General features: G+C 34.8%; 1 protein-coding gene across 11 annotated transcripts in view; it reads left to right on the top strand.

Annotated features, from left to right (window-relative positions):
• Nucleotides 1-20,578, top strand: part of Alms1 (ALMS1 centrosome and basal body associated protein) — a 180,538-nt gene that overhangs the window by 21,287 nt on the left and 138,673 nt on the right. For all 11 annotated transcript variants that reach the window (XR_007348008.1, XR_007348009.1, XM_048804102.1 and 8 more), the window contains exons 2-7: nt 107-302; nt 7,093-7,210; nt 8,612-9,582; nt 10,489-10,607; nt 10,853-10,996; nt 14,546-14,705. Coding sequence is in view for 9 of the 11 variants with exons in the window: in XM_048804102.1 (XP_048660059.1) it covers nt 140-302; nt 7,093-7,210; nt 8,612-9,582; nt 10,489-10,607; nt 10,853-10,996; nt 14,546-14,705 (1,675 nt within the window). In the remaining 2 variants the exon portion in view is untranslated. The remainder of the gene's footprint in view (nt 1-106; nt 303-7,092; nt 7,211-8,611; nt 9,583-10,488; nt 10,608-10,852; nt 10,997-14,545; nt 14,706-20,578) is intronic.

Below are 20,578 nucleotides of genomic sequence, written 5' to 3'. Positions count from 1 at the left end.
AGAATGTCATAAAATACTCATGGATGGACATTTTAATCTAAATGTTAATATGTATATTAACTCACTTAATGATGTGGCATGTTTTCCTTTAAAATCACTGTTATAGAGAACAGAATCTTGGAATTATTTTCCTCAAGAAATGGACTCTTCTCAAAGCTTGGATATATCACAGACCAGAATTAACATTGGAGCGGAAGGGTCTGAAGTGATAGAGTTCCCGTCTTTGGAGGAAGGTATATTGACCCAGTCAGAAGAACATGTAAAGGAACGAAACAGAAATCTCTTATGTTCTCCATTGCTAGGTAATGCCTTTGTATTTTTTAACTAATAGTAATACCTCATATTTGTAAAGTAGTTTTTGGGGGACTGTTAGTCCTGTACATAAGTAAATCCTTTTTGAGTTGAGGAGCTTTATAGAGTTCTACTCAAAGGGATTCGTTTGTTTTTTGTTTTCTACACTGGCCAGCTGGTCTAGTTATGGCAAATGTGCATTTACCCTTCATTTTATCATGCCCCAGTGCTCATAGAAAGCAGAAAGGTGCACTTCCTCTTTAGTGGGTATGCCTCTTCAGTTCCTGAATTGGTAGAGTTGTTCTTGGGTAATGGAGATATTATTCTTTGACTGGTTCTCTCAGCAGTGGAGACTACATGTTTCCAAAACCAACCAACAATTGTCTGTATTTATCTTGTTCAATTCTGAGAATTTTTTAAAACTTAGGTTATTATCTTCAGCTTTGAGACCAAAAACTGAGATAAAGAGGTTAAATGGCTTAACTCAGGTAGATCTTACTACTTTCCTTTGTTTAGGTTTAGAACAGTTTTATTAGTTTTAAAAAGATAAATTTTTATGCACCTTTCACATCATCAAGGGATTAACTGAAATGATTTTATAGAATTTTGTAGAGAAGTGTGATAGGATTTGATTCAGCAAGTTCTTTTAAAACATAAGCTTATATTATCTAAATCAAGATGTTAGTGCTAAAGTATTCTATGATGTAGATCATTAAAGTCATTTAAGTCCACATTTTAACATGTTGACAAAATTAGAGTACTGTTGTTGGAGAGGTGAAAATCATAGTAGATGAAAGGGGTGGGGTAAGGGGAAAGGATGGTCAAATATTTGAAAGGCTGCCATGCTAAAGAGGAAGCAATTCATTTTTTTCCCACATTTTTAAAATTGGTGCATTATGGGTTATATATGGTAATTGGATTTGTTGATATATATTCATACATGCACACAATATAACAATATAATTTAGCCAGTATAACTCCCCAGCACTTCCCCTCTCCCTCCCTGGCAATTCATTTATTATTTTTTATTCATTTATTTATGTAACAAGTATCTTAAGTGTCTACTTGTTTGATTCTATGGATAGATCGATGAAATCCACTTTTTCTGAGAAGATAACCTAATAACAAAGCAGTAGTACCCTAGGATGAGTGTTATAATGGTCTGTAGGGCAAGAATCTAAATGAAAACCCCCAGGTCAAGGCTTGATTTTGTAGTATTTGTGAGCTAAGAATGGTTTTTACATTTTTATTTTTATTTTCTTTCTTTCTTTTTTTGTTTCAGTGCTTGCTATTGAACCTAAGGGCCTCACAGCTATATCTCTAGCCATTTTTATTTATTTTTTAAAATATTTTTTTTAGTTGTACACAGGCACAATATCTTTATTTTATTTATTTGTTTTTATGTGGTGCTGAGGATCAAACCTAGAACCTCACATGTGCTACCAACTGAGCTACAAACCCATTTTTATTTTTAAAGGATTGTAAAAACAAAATATAAGTGATAGTCCACTGTGACCAACAAAACCTAAAATATTTACTCTGTCTTTGCAAAAAATGTTTGCAGACATGTTTATAGGAGTTAAAATGAGAATACAGCACTTATAGGGGGCTTTTTTCAATTTGATATAAGAAAGGATTTTCTAAAAGAGGCTTAATAACAACAACAAAAAGTGAGTTTTGTGTCACAGCAAAGTATCAAGCAAAATTCCGTAATAAATTTTAGTATGGGTAAGAGACTATACTGTGACTTCTGTAATGTTTTAAAATGTAAAAGTAGTATAATTCCAGTTTCTCACTTACTGGAGATAAAATAGAACATTTAAAATTATTGAGTAGATCCCTGGATCTGATGGCTAGAGTATATTCCATTTTACTATTTTGTTATGCATTAATTCTGTCATTGGGTATTTAGTTTCTCACCTGTGGCGAATATCACTGATGATGACAGAATGGTTAAATAAAAGAGAAATCAAGGCTGTCAACAGTTGTCTAAATGTGAGGAAATAAGCAGTTGAAAGGTGTAAGAAAAAGGCTTGGCCATACCACTTAAGCACATATGTATGCCATGCATGTGAGATTTATCACTTGTTAACTCTGGCCTGTTCCTTTAGAAAATACATTTTCCTATTTACCTGGGTTAACTCTCCAACTCCATCTTGGAATAGTGTTAAATATTTAACAATATGCTGAAATGCTGCTTATAATTTATTTATTACTTGCTCTTTCTTAGTTATACTTAGGTAGTTATTTAAGATAATAAGGATTTCTAAAGGCTGAATGTTGTGTCTGTATGCAGATGCTAACATACAATAAGGGGAATGGGGAGGGAAGAATAGAAGGTCATTGGATTAGATAGAGGGGAATGAAGGGAAAGGGGTGATGGGAATAAGAAAGACAATAGAATGAACTGGACATAACTTTTCTATATTCATATATGGAATACATGACCAGTGTAACTCCACATCAAGTATAACCACAAGAATGCGAAATTATACTTCATTTATGTATGTCAAAATACACTCTACTGTTATCTATATGTAAAAAGAACAAATTTAAAAATTGAAGGGAAAAAATTTTGATGGATATGAATAAGCTATATTTATGTAGCTAGAAGCCTTGCGTGCTCAGTGGTACTTGTAGTTCTTAAAAATGCATCTCATAGGGCCTGGGTTGTGGCTCAGTAGTAGAAAGTTTGCCTAGCATGTGTGAGGCACTGGGTTCGATCCCCGGCACCACATAAAAATAAATAAAATAAAGGTATTATATCCCATCTACAACTAAAAAAATTAAAAAAATACATCTCATAAAATATATATTATATGAAAAGTAAAAATAAAAGATAATATGGATTTCTGTAGGTTTGGAACCTGATTAAGGAGAATTCTTAATATATTTTTAAAAAATATTTATTTTTTAGCTGTAGTTGGACACAATATCTTTATTTTATTTATTCATTTTTATGTGGTGCTGAGGATTGAACCCAGGGCCTCGCATGTGCTAAGCAAGCGCTCTACCGCTGAGCCACAGTCCCAGCCCCAGGAACTCTTAATATTTTTTAGAAAAGATTCTTAGATTCTTTAAATGCTCAGCATTTAATTGGACAATACATTTTTATACTTGCCCAAGGTTCCCCCCTGTAGCATTAACCCTAGTATATTTGGTGACTATGTTAAAAAATCTTCATCATTCTTCAAGGGGTAAAGGACATCTATTTTGAAAGTTTAAGACTGTTTTTCTAAGTCAAAGGCCAAAGGAAAAAAAAATCAGTTGTTCCTGATGGTAACATCAGTATTTATCAATTTCTCATTTTTAATTAGTTAATTCAGTAAATAAATACTTCTGTTTTGAATATCTACTAAGTGTACAGATACTTAGCTTAACCGTTGAGGATATATCTGTGAACAAAGCGGAGGTAGAGCTGACAATTTTTATGGAAAACAAACAGACCAAAAATGAAAACAAGAGTGTGAGGAGTTATGATAGACAAAGTGTGCAAGGGTATGAGAGTATACAGGCACATCTAGCTACTTGGGAGGCTAAGGCAGAAGGATTATAAGTTTGAGGCTATCCTGAGCCATTTAGCCACATCCTATCTCAAAATAAAAAATAAAAAGGGCTGAGATGTAGTTCAGTAGTAGAGTACCCCTGGGTTCAATCCCTAGTACTGAAATAAATAAATAAATAAATAAATAAATAAATAAATAAATAAATTGATAGAAAAGTGTTAGAGTACATGGGTATGTAAAGTGAAGGGCTCTATGAAACATGGCATGTCAGCTTTTTAAACTATGACTAAAATACCTGGTAAGAACAACTTTTAGAGGAAGAAGAGTTCTTTGGGGTCATAGTTTCAGAGGTTCAGTGCAGGATGGTCAGACTCTACTGCTATGGGCCCAAGGTGAGTCAGAGCATCAGGCAGAAGAGTGGTGAAAAAGTGCTTAGCTGAGTAGAGCATAAAGGGTTAAACCACAATGCAAAGAAAAGACCACCGACTCCAGTTGAAATCAAATTAAAGCAAGCTTGTAATTCAGACCATCTGGGGCTGTCTCTCCCAAAAATCGTGGGAACAGAAGACAGCTCAGCAGCTCTAGGAGCACAGCTTTATAGTCCAGAAAGTTACAAAAAAAGGGGGGTGTCTTGAGAACTTACAGATAACACAATTTTGACAAGTATAACCCAAAGGCTGGTTAATGGTCTACTGGTTCAGCACTTAGGGAGTAAATTAGATCCCAACATCGGAATTTATGAGGCGCCATTAGAGCTTCAGAGAGGGTTGTTATCTGGCCAGGGAAAGCCAGGCATGGGTGAGTTTAAGGCACAGGCAGGCATTCCAAGCAAGTTTAGAAATTGCAGTAATTTATAGTAAAGCCGAAATTAACTTTTCATGCCTTTGTGGCAAGATGGCCTCCAATCTTAAGAGGGAATTAGGCTGGGTTTATCAAAAGGAGCCAGGAACAAAATATATAATCCCCAAGGGCAGGCCCCTAGTGACCTGACTATAGTTACTACCCAGTAATCTATTTAAATTATTAATCCATCGATGAGATTACAGATCTCATAATCTAACATTTCATCTCTGAGCTTTTCTGCATTGTCTGTCACAGTGAGCTTAGTGGGGGACATCTCATATCCAAATCATAACACTTGGTTTGCAGTAATTTCAAGGTAAACAGTGGTGAGAGGGTGGAGACTGCCTTTTATACATAGTATTGCAGGAATTCTGGTTTTGTTGTTGTTGTTTGTTTGGTAGCAGGGATTGAACCCAGAGGTGCTTAACCACTGAATCACATTCCCAGCCCTTTTTTTTATGTTTTATTTTGAGATGGGGTCTCACCTAAGAACTGGTGATCTTCCTGCCTCAGCTTCCTGAGCCACTGGAATTACAGGTGTGAGCCACTGCACCTAGCAATATTGCAGGCATTCTGAAATTAAGAAATTATACTGTGGCAATCATTATTGCATCATATTGAGAAAGCAATTTAGCTTAGCAAAATACCACTCATCAAGATAATTTTAAATAGAATTTTGTTTTGGTAATAAAGTTTTTTTTTGTTTCCATTGATATTTAATTTGCAGGGGGGCAGAGGATTGAACTCTGGGGCACTTGACCACTGAGCCACATCCCCAACCCTATTTTGTATTTTATTTAGAGAGAGGGTCTCACTAAGTTGCTTAATGCCTTGCTTTTGCTGAGCCTGGTTTTGAACTCGTGATCTTCCTGCCTCAGCCTCCTGAGCCATAGGTGTGCATGACCACGCATGGCTAATTTTTTGTTTTGTATTGTACAACTGTTATAAAGAGTAAGAACTTAGTACCTAGTTTATGCGTATTGTAAAATTAACTTTATTTATTTTGTAGCACTGGGATTTGACCCAGGGCCTTGTGCATGAATGCTAGTCAAGTTTTCTACCACTGAGGTGCACTCCCAGTTCCTCGTTCATAGGTGTTTAAGGGCATTGTCATGAATATGATTGAAGTTGACAGGAAATCACAAGAATTTTTTCCTTTAAAGCAATAGTTTTCAAACTTTTTAGGTAATTGGCATCCTTGACACATTTTAAAATTATTGGTAGCTCCAACAAGCTTTTGTTTATGTGGGTTATTGATAATTTCCACATTAGGGGACTTAAAATAGAAATTTATGTTTTAATTTAGTTTTTTAGTTATAGATGAACACAATACTTTTATTTTTTTATTTTTATGTGGTACTCAGGATCGTATCCAGAGCCTCACATGTTAGGCAAGTGCTCTACCATTGAGCCATAACTCCAATCCTCTTAAAACAGAAATTGAGAAAATATTTAATGATTCATTTAAAAATAGCAAGTAAATATTTAAAATAGTAAAGCTGAAAATTCCTCATTGTATATTAACACAAAGTGCAGTTTTGTAGAAAATTATTATTTTCCAAAGCAAAAATATTTATGAGTAGCCTTATTTTACTTAAGACAGCAAGATACTCATAACTACTTCTGCATTCAATCTGTTGCTGCATCATACATGTCATAGAAAATGCCACTGTTCCCTTTTAAGAGAATGAGAGTGAGTAAGGCAAATTATATTTTAATATTACTTAAAATATAATTTTGAAATCTAGGTATCTTTTAAAAGTGTCTTAGGACCTAGGAGTTCCTTGGCCACACTTTGATGTAATGGATATGTCTTTATATTACTTAAAATTGAAAGAAACACTCAAAATAGTTATGAAACAAATAGTGTTGTACTGGCTAAAAGTTAGTATGCTTAGGTTCAAATATCATTGGCACTTAAGCTGTTTGAATGTGAATAGATTTCTTAATACTTTTTTTTTTTTTCCCCCGAGGGTGGGTAACCAGGGGTTGAACTCGGGGTGCTTGACCACTGAGCCATATCCCTAGCCCTATTTTGTATTTTATTTAGAGACAGAGCCTCACTGAGTTGCTTAGTGCCTCGCTTTTGCTGAGGCTGTCTTTGAACTCACTATCCTCCTGCCTCAGCCTGCCATACCGCTGGGATTTCTTGCATGCCCCACTGTGCCCAGCCAGATTCCATAATACTTTTTAAGTTTGGAAATTATGTTTCTTCATGTATTATGTAGATATAATTGTACCTGTCCTGAGGATTAAATGAAATATCGTATGTTAAGTGTCTGGATCTTGCTAGGCCCAATAAATCGTAGCTGCTATTATCATTTTTTTATTCTAATGATTGTAGAAATGTCCAGTTAGCAGTATATTTAAGTACTTTATAAAGTATTACATGTGTAAGCTAAACAATCCATTTTTATATTGCTCAGCATTTTTTATATTTGAAATTTTACAGTCATACAGGATAACTTTGCTTCTCCTGATTTGCCTTTGCTGACGTGTTTGACACAAGACCAGGAACTTGGGTCTGATTCCTTATTTCACCAAAGTCAACTAGATTTTGCACCTCTGAGGTAGGATGATTTATTTATTTTCCTCTACCCTTTCTACTCATATCATGAGTTTTTTCTAATATTTATGACTTCAGGCCAAGGCAGGACTTTGAATTAGAGGTAAGATATTAGTACACACTCTGAAGGTGGTAGTAAGGTGGTAAATGTGTATATTAATTTGGCATGGTAATGTATGTGTAGAGATGTGCCAGGTGACTAGTTTATTTTAAAATAATTTCCAATTTATATTCTAGTATTTAAGGCATATTTTAATTATAAGGCACACTGTAATTTCCTTTTTATCAACTTTCTCATACATGTGCTACCATCATTTCTTCCCTTCTTCTTACTTTCATTCTTCAAAAAAGTATTCATTTCTAGATTACTTGTTCTACACTCTCATTTTGATCAATTGGTATTGAATCTGCCTACTTAATCTCTTTTTTTAATGATTTATATTTCTATTTTTTAAAAAAATATTTATTTTTCAGCTGTAGTTGGACACAATTCCTTTATTTTACTTATCATTTATTTTTATATGGTGTTGAGGATTAAACCCAAGGGCCTCACATTTGCTAGGTGAGCACTTACCGTTGAACAACAATTCCAACCCCAACCCTTTACCTTGTCTGTGAATATGAAGTTTTATAACATATTCCAAAGTCCTTTAGAGTAATCATAATGGGAAAAAAGTCTGGAATTCCTTAAAACAAAATTAAACTTATTCAAGAATATAATTCTTCTGTTTTTAGAACTGAAAGAAAAATCCGCCTTAAATTAAAAACTATAGATATTGGGTTGGGGTTATAACTCAGTGGTAAAACACTTGCCTAGCATGTGCGAGGCCCTGGGTTTGATCCCCAGCATTGCAAAACAAACAACACTGTAGATGCGTAGAATGTAAAAAGTAAGCTCTGCCCTTGTGCTGTATATTTAGTTTTAATAACTTTATTGAAAAGTGTTCTCTACACGTTTGATTGTCAACCTATGATTAAGTTACTATGGTATTTTTTTTGGGAATGTATCTCTTGAAATGGTTTTCACAAGAATAAAAAAGACTGGTAAATGAATTAATACATGGTAGGTGATAAACTAAATATTTAAAATAGTAAAGCTAAAAAGACTATTTTGAATTTTTCATTAAAAAACTTTTTTTGATAATATGAAAATCAGATTCTGTTTTGTTTTAGGAGAAGTCTGAGATAATATCAGGATCATAGTTTCAATAGTTCGCCTTGTGTTTACAAAGATTTTGCTTTATTCTGTTGTTAGCCACTTTAATGGAATTCAAAATTTGTTTTTTTACATACTTTCAAATAAAATTGATATCAGTGAAATATCAGTTTTGTATTTTTATTTTAGTGCTTAAAAATTAAATGTTATTAAGGTATTACTTATTTATATATGATTATATATTTTCAGAGGAATCCCTGATAAGACTGAAGACATTGAATGGTTTTCTCGGCCATCGGAAGTTAGTGAAGCTTTGTACCAGGCTACCTCAGAAGTATCTTCAGACTTAGTTAACAGTTGCTTTAGTGTATCTCAGCACGTACTTACAGGTAGCACAGCCATTGGGTCTCAGCGCTCTTTTTTATCTCCTGAACAAGAGAATAATAAAGAGAATACTTCATCTAACACTGTTGATGAACTGAAAATCCCCAAAGATTCTGATAATTATGATGCTCTTTGTTCATATATGTCATGGAAGACACAAAAAGACATACAGCAGCCAGGAAACAATTTTGCTGATAAAGATCAAGTTTCAGTTTCAACTTTATCTGATATTAGTGATGAAAATATAGCTCCTAAAAGAAGTGACAGTTTTAATGCTTCTGGTTTACATGTGCATTGGGAACAGGAGCCTTTACAGCAGACAGAACCAAGTCTAACCAATATGGACCATGTTTCTTTTCCACATGAAGTTGCTTATGATAATAAAATGTCATATTCTTTCTTGCGAGTTTTGTTGGAAAGAAGAGGAAAAGCAGTTCCCTTGACATCTGATAGTCATAATTTTGAGAGTGTGTTTTTAAGTTCTTCTGCTGAGAATGAGGTGAAACAAAAGGTGAATTCTTTGGAGGGATATGAAAGAACTGAAGGAGGTCTGCAGAAAGAATTATCTCAATGTTTTAAACAAAAGGAGTCTACAAATAATTTGCTATCTTCAGAGGTGCATCCCAGATCTTTAGATGTAAAGTATGTTGGGAATGTTGTAGTTCCTGATAATTCTGTAAAAGTTTCAGAAGCACATATACTCTCTGGAGGACATGATATCTCTAAGATGGAGGCTTCTGGTGGTCCCCTTCAGACAGCTGCATCCAACTTGGATGAGACGTCAGTACAACTGTATTTTCAAGAGGAAAGAAACCAAAAGGAAACATCTGCTTTTGGTGAGAAAAATGTCATTGCTACTGAAAGTGTAGCCTTTGAGGCAGTTATTGCCTCTATTGAGCCTTCCGAGAAAGTGAGTACAGTAAGTGAAATCCAAAATGGCATCAGTAAGTCTTTAACAGATGACAGCCACAAGAGAGAATCAAAAAGTCCAGATCTTTCCTCATTAAATTATATTGATGAAAACTCTTTGTTTGATACACTTAAGTTTCCAAATTATCAGTCTATTTCTGGGGAGTTTGAACCAGAAGTTTCACAACCATTATTGCATAAAAATAATGATGATAATAGTTCCCTATGTTGGTATCCAAATTTAAAATCACCCCTTAATTCTCCTCAGAAAATGTTCATTAAGCTACTTTCTGTTATTCCAGAGCTTAAGTCATCTGCTTTTTTAAGTGGAAAACCTTACGACCAGGCTGTTGGTCTTGGCAAAACACAATCAGCTGTATTTCAGCATGATATATGCAATGAACCATTTCTTCCCACTGGGAAGATAAAGTCTGTTTCTGCTCTTGACCTTGCAGAGAAGGTAGGATCTTCAAACATTATTTATTCAATGAAAGTATCAACTTCAGATTCTTTGGTTTTACAAGATTCAAAGCAGCAAACCTTTGAAGAAGTTGCTGATTCCTCAGACTATAATTTGGGTAAGAATGTAAACTCTAGTAATGTCATTGAAGGTCCTCTTGCAGCTGTAGGAAGCAGCTTTTCAGCAACCTCGGTGGCGTGTGATGCAAAGTCATTAGGTGCTTTACCACTGACTGATGATGCGTCATTAATTGTAGTCAGCCAAGAGACATTGCTGAAAGCTGATATGGACCAAGGGGAAATACCTTGGCCTGTGGGAACTAACTCCATTTTTACCATACATAGAGTTATGTAAAATGACTCCTGTTTTGTAGAGGAACTGCAGGAGAAGGCTGACTCTGATGACATTACTATGGATAATGATACTGAATGCTGTAGCCTAGACGAAAATGATGTTGTATGCAGTGAAAGTGTTGCTGACCTACAAAGAGAGGTGAGACACAATAAAATGATACTTGTTGGGGGGCTGGGGTTGTGGCTCAGAGGTAGAATTTTTGCTAGCACATGTGAGGCCCTGGGTTTGATCCTCAGCACCACGTAAAAATAAAATAAAGGTATTGTGTCCAACTACAACTAAAACAAAATTAAAAAAAAATGATAGTTGTGGGAAACATGGTCTTTTCAGGTATTATTTCAGGAAATTGTATTTGTCTTTATTTTGCTTTTTACTATTTCTAGACATGTGATCAACATGATTTGACTGGTGAGTATGGTGAGCTGGAAGTTTTAGAGAATTTGCTTGATGATCTTTGTGATAGCTCTCTGCCCTGGCAACATACTTCACAACTACTATCTGAGGAGGAAAGCAATTTTGAAAAGCCTGTAAGTGTTTCTCTTTGACATTTCTTATTGTTGGGTAAAGGAATATTTTAGTGAAAAGATGATAATGAAAGTAAAGGACCTATTATTAAATATCCCGTAACACTAATGGGCGACTTGTAACCTGGTCTTCATCTGATATCCATCAATATGCTCCATTAAGTTAGAGGCTGGCATAAAAGAAATGTCTATGTTTTATAAACCATAAGACCTAGTAATTTCTGTGGTGTCTTGGAAAGAGCATCTTTTGGAGCTCATAGGCCTTTTATCTTGAGGCATCCTAATTCATGTCATGCAGCAGCAAGTCTTTGGGACAGTGTTAAGATTAGATGCATTTACAGGGACATTCAAATGATTGTGCTTCCTTCTGCTGGTTTTCAATGTATTGGCTTTGATCTTAGCCAAAAGGCTAAGAAGTTGGAGCTGGGGTTGTGGCTCAGTGGTAGAGTGGTTGCATGTGTAAGGCACTGGGTTCGCTTCTCAGTACCACATATAAATAAATGAGCAAAAAAAGGCCCATCAACATCTAAAAAAATATATTAAAAAAGGCCAAGAAACAATCAGTGTATAAGCCTTGAAATAGGTATTAGAATATTCAAGTATTTTTATTTTGAAAAAGAAATCATATCATACCAGATATGATAGTACTCTTTCTGTATGGCTCATCATGCATTCAGGGGATTTGCCTGCTCCTTGGATTTTTCCTTGCTCTCCTTATCTGTCTCTTAAGACTAGTCATTCATACTCCTTTACTTACTTTGATATCTACTAATTGTTCTTCTAAGTGATTGAGTAGCTACTTATTTGTGATATAGCTTAGAGCTGTGAAAAGGACATAAAGATTGGGGTCAAATTGCAGTCAATTTATTTTTTAAGGATAAGGATATAGAAGTGTAGCTCAATGATAGAGAACTTGCGTAGCATGCTCAAGCCCTGGGTTTGATCCCCAGTAGTGCAAAAATAAATAAATAAATACAATTAAAATAAAAAAAAAATAATGGCTGGGGATGTGGCTCAAGTGGTAGCCTGCTCGCCTGGCATACGTGAGGCACTGGGTTCGATCCTCAGCACCAAATAAAAATAAAATAAAGATATTATGTCCACCTAAAACTAATAAAATAAATATTTAAACAATAAACAAATAAATAAATAAATAAAATTTAAAAATCCAGTTCATTTACTTTCTTAAACCTTGTGCTTTGAGCAAATGACTTTGGAGGCTGACTTTCCTGATCTAATCAATCCCATATATTTCTATATTAAATAAGGTAAGGTATAGAGCACTTATGGTGCCTGTCTGTTACAAGTGGTTTCCTACTCTTCTATCATTTTCACTGTCAGATGCTGCTTGGTGTGTGTGTGTGTGTGTGTGTGTGTGTGTGTAACAAGTTTCTCCTTGTTCTTGATAGCAGTATGTAATAAAATACGATTTTAATATCACTTATTTTGGTTAACTCAAAAAATTACATAAGGTTCAGTCTTTTTTTTTTTTTTTGTTTTTTTGTTTTGTTCAGTCTTTGTTTGTTTTCTTTCTTCCCCTTCCTTTTTTCTTTTCCTCCTTCCCTTCCCTTCTCTTCCCTTTCCTTCCCTCCCTACCTGCTTGTACACCTAGTTTCTTCTCGAGATTTAAATGCCTGTCTCTGTATAGATGGTATTATCTCTTTTTGGTTCCTAATATTAATTGCCTTGAGTCAGGCCCTTATGGTATTTTACATGAGGTTTTCTTGTGAAGATTATCATCGTCTCAATTTCAACTTTATATAAAAATAATCAGACTGATCAGATGAAAGTTGACTTCCTAAGTTCTTATAGAAATATTAGCACTTTTTCTAGTTTCTTTGTCATCTTTGTTTCTTTCTTCATTGTGGATTTAAGTGTGGGAAGCAAAACAAATCTTGAGATTTTCTTCCTGATTCCTCCAATTTTCAATTAGTAATGAAGTTTTTATATTTTCAATACTTGCCATCTTTTTTCACTCTACATTTTATTTTGGTTTACTTTCTCTAATAGTTCTATGTTTTGAAGCTTTGCTATAATGAAATTTTTATTGAAGTCAACATCATGATAAAAGAAGTTTCTTTTTATATTTTGAAGCTGAGGTGAAAAACTACTGTTAAATACACATACAGTATCTATGTATATCATATATGTTTATATTAATGAACTATATTTCAAAAGAGTTGCTTAGGAGTGGGATAATTGAAAACAGTGCTGTATGTGGAGCGGGGTTCCTTGGCAGCAGCATCATTTTGGATTAGGTAATTCTTTCTTGGGAGGGAGGGGTTTATTCTGTGTATTTTAGGATGTCTTGCAGCATCTCTGGCCTTTACTCACTAGATACCAGCAGTATTCTTTTCTCCCCAAGTCATAACAGTGAAAAATGTCTCCTGGCCTTGTGAAATATCCCTTTGCAAGGTGCAAGATCTTCCTCATTTGAGAACTACTAATCTAGAGAAAACTGTATAGGTAGTAGATGTAGAATATTCATTTTCACACCCTGACAACTTCCTGAGAATTGACAAAAATGATAAAAGAGGATAGAGATAGAACACTTTGTGCTTATGTGCATTTTTAGACGCCTTCCTGAGAGGGTATAACTAGACTAATCTTTTTAGGGACTTAAAAACGTAAAAGTTGTATATGTTTTCATGTGAGTATACTTTGAATTTGGTGAAAAGTTATACATGTTTATGTATTAAAGTCATCAATAATGATTGTATTTTCTAGCAAGAAAATATTTGGATCTGCTGAAACATTAGGGACTTCTTTTCAGCAATTAACTTTTACTTCATTATCAATTTATATTCCCACCTAGGTTTTTTTTTTTGATACTGGGGATTGAAGTCAGGGGCACTCAATCACTGAGCCACATTATCAACCCTATTTGTATTTTATTTAGAGACAGGGTTTCACTGAGTTGCTTTGTGCCTCGTTTTTGCTGAGGTTAGCTTTGAACTTGCTATCCTCCTGCCTCAGCTTCTGGAGCCTCTGGGATTACAGGCATGTGCCATTGTGCCCGGCTCCCAGCTACTTTTGATTCATGAAGTTTGAGGACTTTTGGGGTTTGATAAATTAGCACTCTTGTAGTTCTTTGATGCTCTGATTTTTCCTCTAAATATTTGTGAATGTCTTGAAATATTACTGTTCTGTCTGTACTTCTTACTCTTTTTTTCCCCGTAGCACACTTCTCCCCTTAAGAAAATTCTTGAGCTTGTCAAGAATAATACCATGGTTCAAATATTTTAATGGTGGTTATTATAAGGAGCAAACTTAGGTAACAGAAGACTTTTGGGCCTACTATCTGTAATATTCTATAAGGCAGATTTTAAACCCACAGGATGATTTGTAGATCTTCTCAGACTTTGACTAAACCAAACAATATATGAATATATATGAATTAAGTATATATGAATGTGTATGATTTCAGCAGAGCTGAGTATATTGATTATAAGTAAATGTTGACTACTATGAGTTCATTTTTTATAATAATGAGGTTTGTTTTTTAACAGGTGAAGACTGAAATTAATCTTTTCTTCTTTTCTCTTTTCCTAGGTAGTTCATTCTAATCTGAGCATTTGTGAGTCTTTTTCATCTGTTTTGCCTCCATTTGATCCTCATGAGCCAATCAGAGAGTCAGACTACCATGCTTCAAATCTCAGAATGTTGAGGGTGTCTCTTGATACTGTGCCAAAGACTCCCCAACATTTAGCAGGTATGTAGAAAAAGGAGGTAGTAAATGTCTTCCTTATGGTTAGCTTGTGAAAAATACCTTGCTATAAATTTTCTAGCAACTTGATTAGGGATACCTAGATAGTTGATAAAGTATTATTTCTGGTTATGTTTGTGAAGGTGTCTGTGGAGGAGATTTGAATAAGTAAATGGAATAAGGAAGATCTGCTTTCACCAGTATGAGCCCTGCTGGTTGGCTGAGGCCTGGATAAAACAAAAAGGGAGAGGAAAGGCAAATTTGTTCTCTCTCTCTCTCGAGAGTTGGGACATGTTCCCTAGGACATCAGAACTCCAGGTTCTCTGGCCTTTGGATTGCAGGGCTAACACCAACAGCCCCTTAGGTTTTTAGGCTTCCCTAGGCTGACAGCAGTATAAAATCATTATCTCCAGCCTTAGCATACTTCTCAGAATTACTTGCCAATCCTTTTACTCAGTCAGCTCTATCTCATATTGACTTTAACATAAATTCTAAGTCTTCTAAGCCACCTTCCTCAACCCCACCGACCTACTTCTACCACTTGCCTCCTCTCTTAGCAGATAATCTTACTTTCTGACTCAGAATCGATCCCCCTCAGTTTCCTTTCTACAAGATTATATGCATCCACTCTTGTCCTCTTTGGCTCAAATAATTATTTTTCTTTCCAGTTATATAAAATGTTTATCAAATGGCTTTGCTTAACTTTTTAAAATTGATGCATTGTAATTATACATAACAGAAGGATTCAGTATACTGTATTCATGCATGTACATAACGTAATTTGATCAATCTCATTCCCCAATTATGGGGATCTTCTATACCCTGAAATTTATATATTGACATCCTAACTCCCAAGGTGATAGTATTAGGAGGTGAAGCCTTAGAGAGGAAATTGGATCATATGGGCTTTTTTTGTGTCAGTTATAAACAAGACCTCACAGAGATTTCTTTCCTCTTCTACCATATGAACACACAGTAAGATAGCATTGTGTATGAAGAATAGGCCCTCACCAAACCCTGATATGCCAGCACTCTCATCTTGGACTTTTTAGCCTCCAGAGCTGTGAAAAATAAGTTTACATTGTGAGGATAGGAGTGATGAAGCTCTTCATGTCTTGGACCAGAAAGGACTCCTTTACTTTTTTTGTGTTCAGATAGATAATAAGTACAACTAATAAATATCTAAAACTCCAAATATTTAGAGCTTTGGAAGGAAAATGATGTATTTACAATGCAAATTAAAGCCATCTATCTATTATAAAAGCTTTGTTGAAATATCACACCATAGAATTTACTCATCTAAAGTGTACAAATCACAAAATTGTGCAAATATCACCACAATTTAAGAAGATTTTCATTCCCCCAGAAGAAACCCAATTAGCTATAACTTCTCATTTCATATCTCTTCAACACCCCTAGCCCTACATAACCACTAATCCACTTTTTCTATAAATTTGCGTATTTTGGACATTTTCATGGTAAATGCAGTAGTACAGTTAGCGGTCTTTTGTGACTGACTTGCTTCACTTATATAATGTTATCAAGGTTTATCTATGTTATAGCATGAATTGGTACTCTTTACTGAAAATAGTAGTCCATTGTATGGATTTATCACATTTGTTTATCCATTCCATAATTGATAGAATAGATATAAACACTTGACTGTTAGGAATAAGGCTGCTATGAAAACCATGTTCAAGCTTTAGTGTATGGAGTTTTTCTTTCTTTTTGCTAGGAGTAAAATTATTTATTGGTTCCTGGAACTGTGTTTATCATTTAGAGAAACTGCTAAATTGTTTCCTAAAGTCTGTATCATATTATATTCCCTTCAGCAATATTAGGATTTAAGTTTCTCTACATCCCAACAATGCTTGTTATTCCTGTCTGTTTGATTACAATCACTCTGGTTGTTGTTAAGAGATATCTTAACTGTGGTTTTGATTTACATTTCCTTAGTGGTTAAAGATGTTGAGCATCTTTTCTTGGGTTTATTGGTGTTTTGTGGCTATTCTTTAGAGAAATGTCAGTTTAGATCCTCTGTCCATTTTTTAATTGGGTTATTTATCTTTTTATTGAGTGTTTTTTAAAATATGTTGGGTGTACAAGTCTCTTATTAGGTGTGCTGCTTAAACTTTTTTTTTTTTTCTCCTAAGTCATGGGTTTTCTTCACTTTCTTGATGGTATTAATTGAACTACAGCATTTTTAGTTTTGATGAAATGCACTTTCTCTGATTTGTTTTATATTTATTTTTTAGTTGTAATCGGATACAATACCTTTATTTTATTTATTTGTTTTTATGTGATGCTGAGGATTGAACCCAGGACCTTGCACATGGTAGGTGAGCACTCTACCGCTGAGCCACAACTTGAGCCTCTCTCTGATATTTTTAAATTAAAAAAATTAAAACAAAATTTAGTCAATAATTATAATAAAAGTTACTTTCTTATCTATATTTTAGAATACTTTTTTCTACTCTATTGGTTCTTTTTAGTTATACATGACAATAGAATCCATATTGGTATAATTATAAAAGCATGGAATATATCTTATTCAAAATCAGACCTGAGTACCTCTCCTTCTCCTTCCCTTTCCCCACACCTCACTCCCTTCCCTCTGTTGATCTTTCTGCCATTTACCCATAGTTTTTTTTTTTTTAAACTGGGGATTGAACTTAGGCGCACTGGACAACTGAACCACATCCAGGCCTATTTTGTATTTTTATTAAGAGACAGAGTCTCACTGAGTTGCTTAGTGCTTATGATTGCTGAGGCTTGCTTTGAACTCAGCATCCTCCTGTCTCAGTGTCCCGAGCTGCTGGGATTATAGGCATGCGACACTGCGCTTGGCCATAGTTATTTTTTTAAAGTTAATTTTTTGTGGGTGTACACAATGGTGAGATTCACTGTGGTGTGTTCATATATATACATAGGAAAGGTGTGTCAGATTCATTCCTTTTCCTATCCCCTTCATTCCCCTTTGTCTAATCTACTGAATATTGCTTCTTGACCCCATCCTTCTTTGTTTTTTTGGGATTGGCTTACTTCACTTAGCACGATATTTTCTAATCCATTGATTTACCTGCAAATGCCATGATTTTATTCTCTTATAATGCTGACTAATATTCCATTGTGTATATATACCACAGTTTCTTTGTCCATTCATCTCTTGAAGGGCATTTAGGTTGGTTCCACAATTTAGCTATTGTGAATTTTGTGCTGTGAACATTTATGTGGCTGCATTACTATAGTATGCTGTTTTAAAGTCCTTTGGGTATAAACCGAGGAGTGGTATAGCTGGGTCTAATGGTGGTTCCTTTCCAAGTTTTCTAAGGAATCTCCATACTGCTTCCCAGAGTCCAACTAGCAATATAAGAGTGTGCCTGTTTCCCCACATCCTTGTCAACACTTATTGTTGCTTGTATTTGTAATAACTGCCATTCTGATTGGAGGGAGATGTAATCTCAGTGTAGTTTTAATTTGCAATTCTGTAATTGCTAGAGATGTTGAACATTTTTTCATGTGTTTGTTGACCATTTGTATTTCTTCTTTTGAGAAATGTCTGTTTAGTTCCTTTGCCCATTTATTGATTGGATGATTTGGGTTTTTTGGTGTTAAGCTTTTTGAGTTCTTTAGGTATACTGAAAAGCAGTGCTTTATCTGAGGTGCAGGTGGCAAAGATATTCTCCCATTCTGTAGGCTTTTTAGTTTGATTCCATCCAACTTATTGATTTTTTGATTGCACTTTCAGAATCTTATTAAGGAAGTTAGTTCCTCATCCAGTTTGCGCAGGTATTGGGCCTACATTTTCTTCTATTACATGCAGAGTTTCTGGTATAATTCCTATGTGTTTGATCCATCTAGGAATTTTGTTTTGTGCAGGGAGAAGGGTAGGTGTTGAATTTCATTTTGCTGCCTGTAGTTTCCTTTATTCACAGCACCATTTGTTGGAAAATAACTAATTTTTTCTCTAATGTATGTTTTTGACTCCTTTGTTCAGTAAGAGATAACTTTATTTTTGTGGGCTTGTCTTTGTGTCTTCTATTCTGTTCCATTGGTCTTCTTGTCTGTTTTGGTGCCAGAACCATGCTGTTTTTGATACTGTAGCTCTGTAGTATATTTTAAGGGCTGGGATTGTGATGCATCTGCTTCACTTTCCTGGCTAAGGATTGTTTTAGCTATTCTGGCCTCTGTCCAGATTTATTTCATGATTGCCTTTTTTTATTTCTAGGAAGAAGATAATTGGAATTTTGATGGGAATTGCATTGAAACTGTATAGCAGTTTTGGTAGTAAGGCCATTTTGACAATATTAATTCTGCCTGTCTAAGCACGTGGGAGGTCTTTCCATTTTCTGAGGTCATCTTCAACTTCTTTATTTAGTGTTTTGTAATTTTCATAGAATTTACCTCTTTTATTAGATTGATCCCTTTTTTGAGGCCATTGTGAATGTGATTATGTTCCTAACTTTTCTTTCAGCTGATTCATCATTGGTGTATAGATACACAATTGATTTATGGATGTTAATTTCACATCCTACTTTCCTGAATACATTTGAATTCTGGAAGTTTTCTGGTGGGGTTTTTTGTGTCTTCTAAACATAGAGTCATGTCCTTGGCAAACAGAGATAGTTTGAGCTGTTCTTTTCCTTCCTATTCGTATCCCTTTAATTTCCTTTTTTTCAGCCTAATTGCTCTGGCTAGAGTTTTAAGGACTATGTTGAATAGAAGTAGTGAAATTGGCCATCCCTGTCTCATTCTTGCTTTTAGAGTTCCCTCTAAAAACTTTCAGTTTTTCTCTGTTTAGAATTATGTTGGGGGCTGGGGATGTGGCTCAAGCGGTAGTGCGCTCGCCTGGCATGCGTGCAGCCCGGGTTCGATCCTCAGCACCACATACAAACAAAGATGTTGTGTCCGCCCAGAACTAAAAAATAAATATTAAAAAAATTCTCTCTCTCTCTCTCTCTCCCTCCCTCTCTCTCTCTCTCTCTTTTTTTTCTCTCTCTCTCTCTTAAAAAAAAAAAAAAGAATTATGTTGGCCTTAGGTTTGTCTTATATAGCTCTTACAATGTTGAAATGTGTTCCCTCTATTCCTATTTTTTGAGTGTTGTAAACATGAATGGATGTTGTATTGTGTCAAATCCTTCTTCTGCATCTATTGAGATAATCATGTGATTCTTGTCTTTAAGTCTCCTAATGTGGTGAATTAACATTTATTGATTTTTGTATTTTGAACCATCCTTGCATCCCTGGGATGAACCCCACTTGATCATGGTGCACTATCTTTTAAAAATATTTTTGTATGTGATTTGCCAGTGTTTTATTAAGAGAATTTTTGCATCTATGTTAATCAAGGATATTGATCTGAAGTTTTCTTTCCTTGATGTATCTTTGTCTGGTTTGGTATCAAGGTGATTCTGGCTTCATAGAATGAATTTGGAAGGATTTCCTTCTTTTCTATCTTGTGAAAATGTTGAGGAGGATTGGTTGTTTATTCTCCTTTAAAGATTTGATAGATCTCTGCTGAGAATTCATCTGGCTCTTCTTTGTTGGTAGTCTTTTGATGGCTTCTTCATATTCCTTACTTAAAATTGATCTGTTTAAATTTTCAATGTCCTCCTAATTCAGTTTGGGTAGGTCATATGTCTTTAGGAATTTATCAGTGTCTCTAAGATTTTCTAGCTTAATGCAGTATAAATTTTTGAAGTCTGATAATCCTCTGTATCTCAGCAGTGTCTGGGGTTATATGTCCTTTTTCATAACAGATTTTTTTTTTTTTTTTTGATTACATAGTTTTAGGGGTCCTGGGCCTGAGGGATTCTTGTTGAAAAGGGTTTTTTTTTTTTTTTAAAGTTTTTTATTGTGGGTTTGTTCAAAATCATTAC

This window comes from Marmota marmota, unplaced genomic scaffold (genome assembly GCF_001458135.2).
Source record: "Marmota marmota marmota unplaced genomic scaffold, marMar, whole genome shotgun sequence".
NCBI classification, from domain to species: domain Eukaryota; kingdom Metazoa; phylum Chordata; class Mammalia; order Rodentia; family Sciuridae; genus Marmota; species Marmota marmota.
Note: the sequence above shows the minus strand (reverse complement) of the source record. Positions and strands in the feature narration are given on the sequence as shown.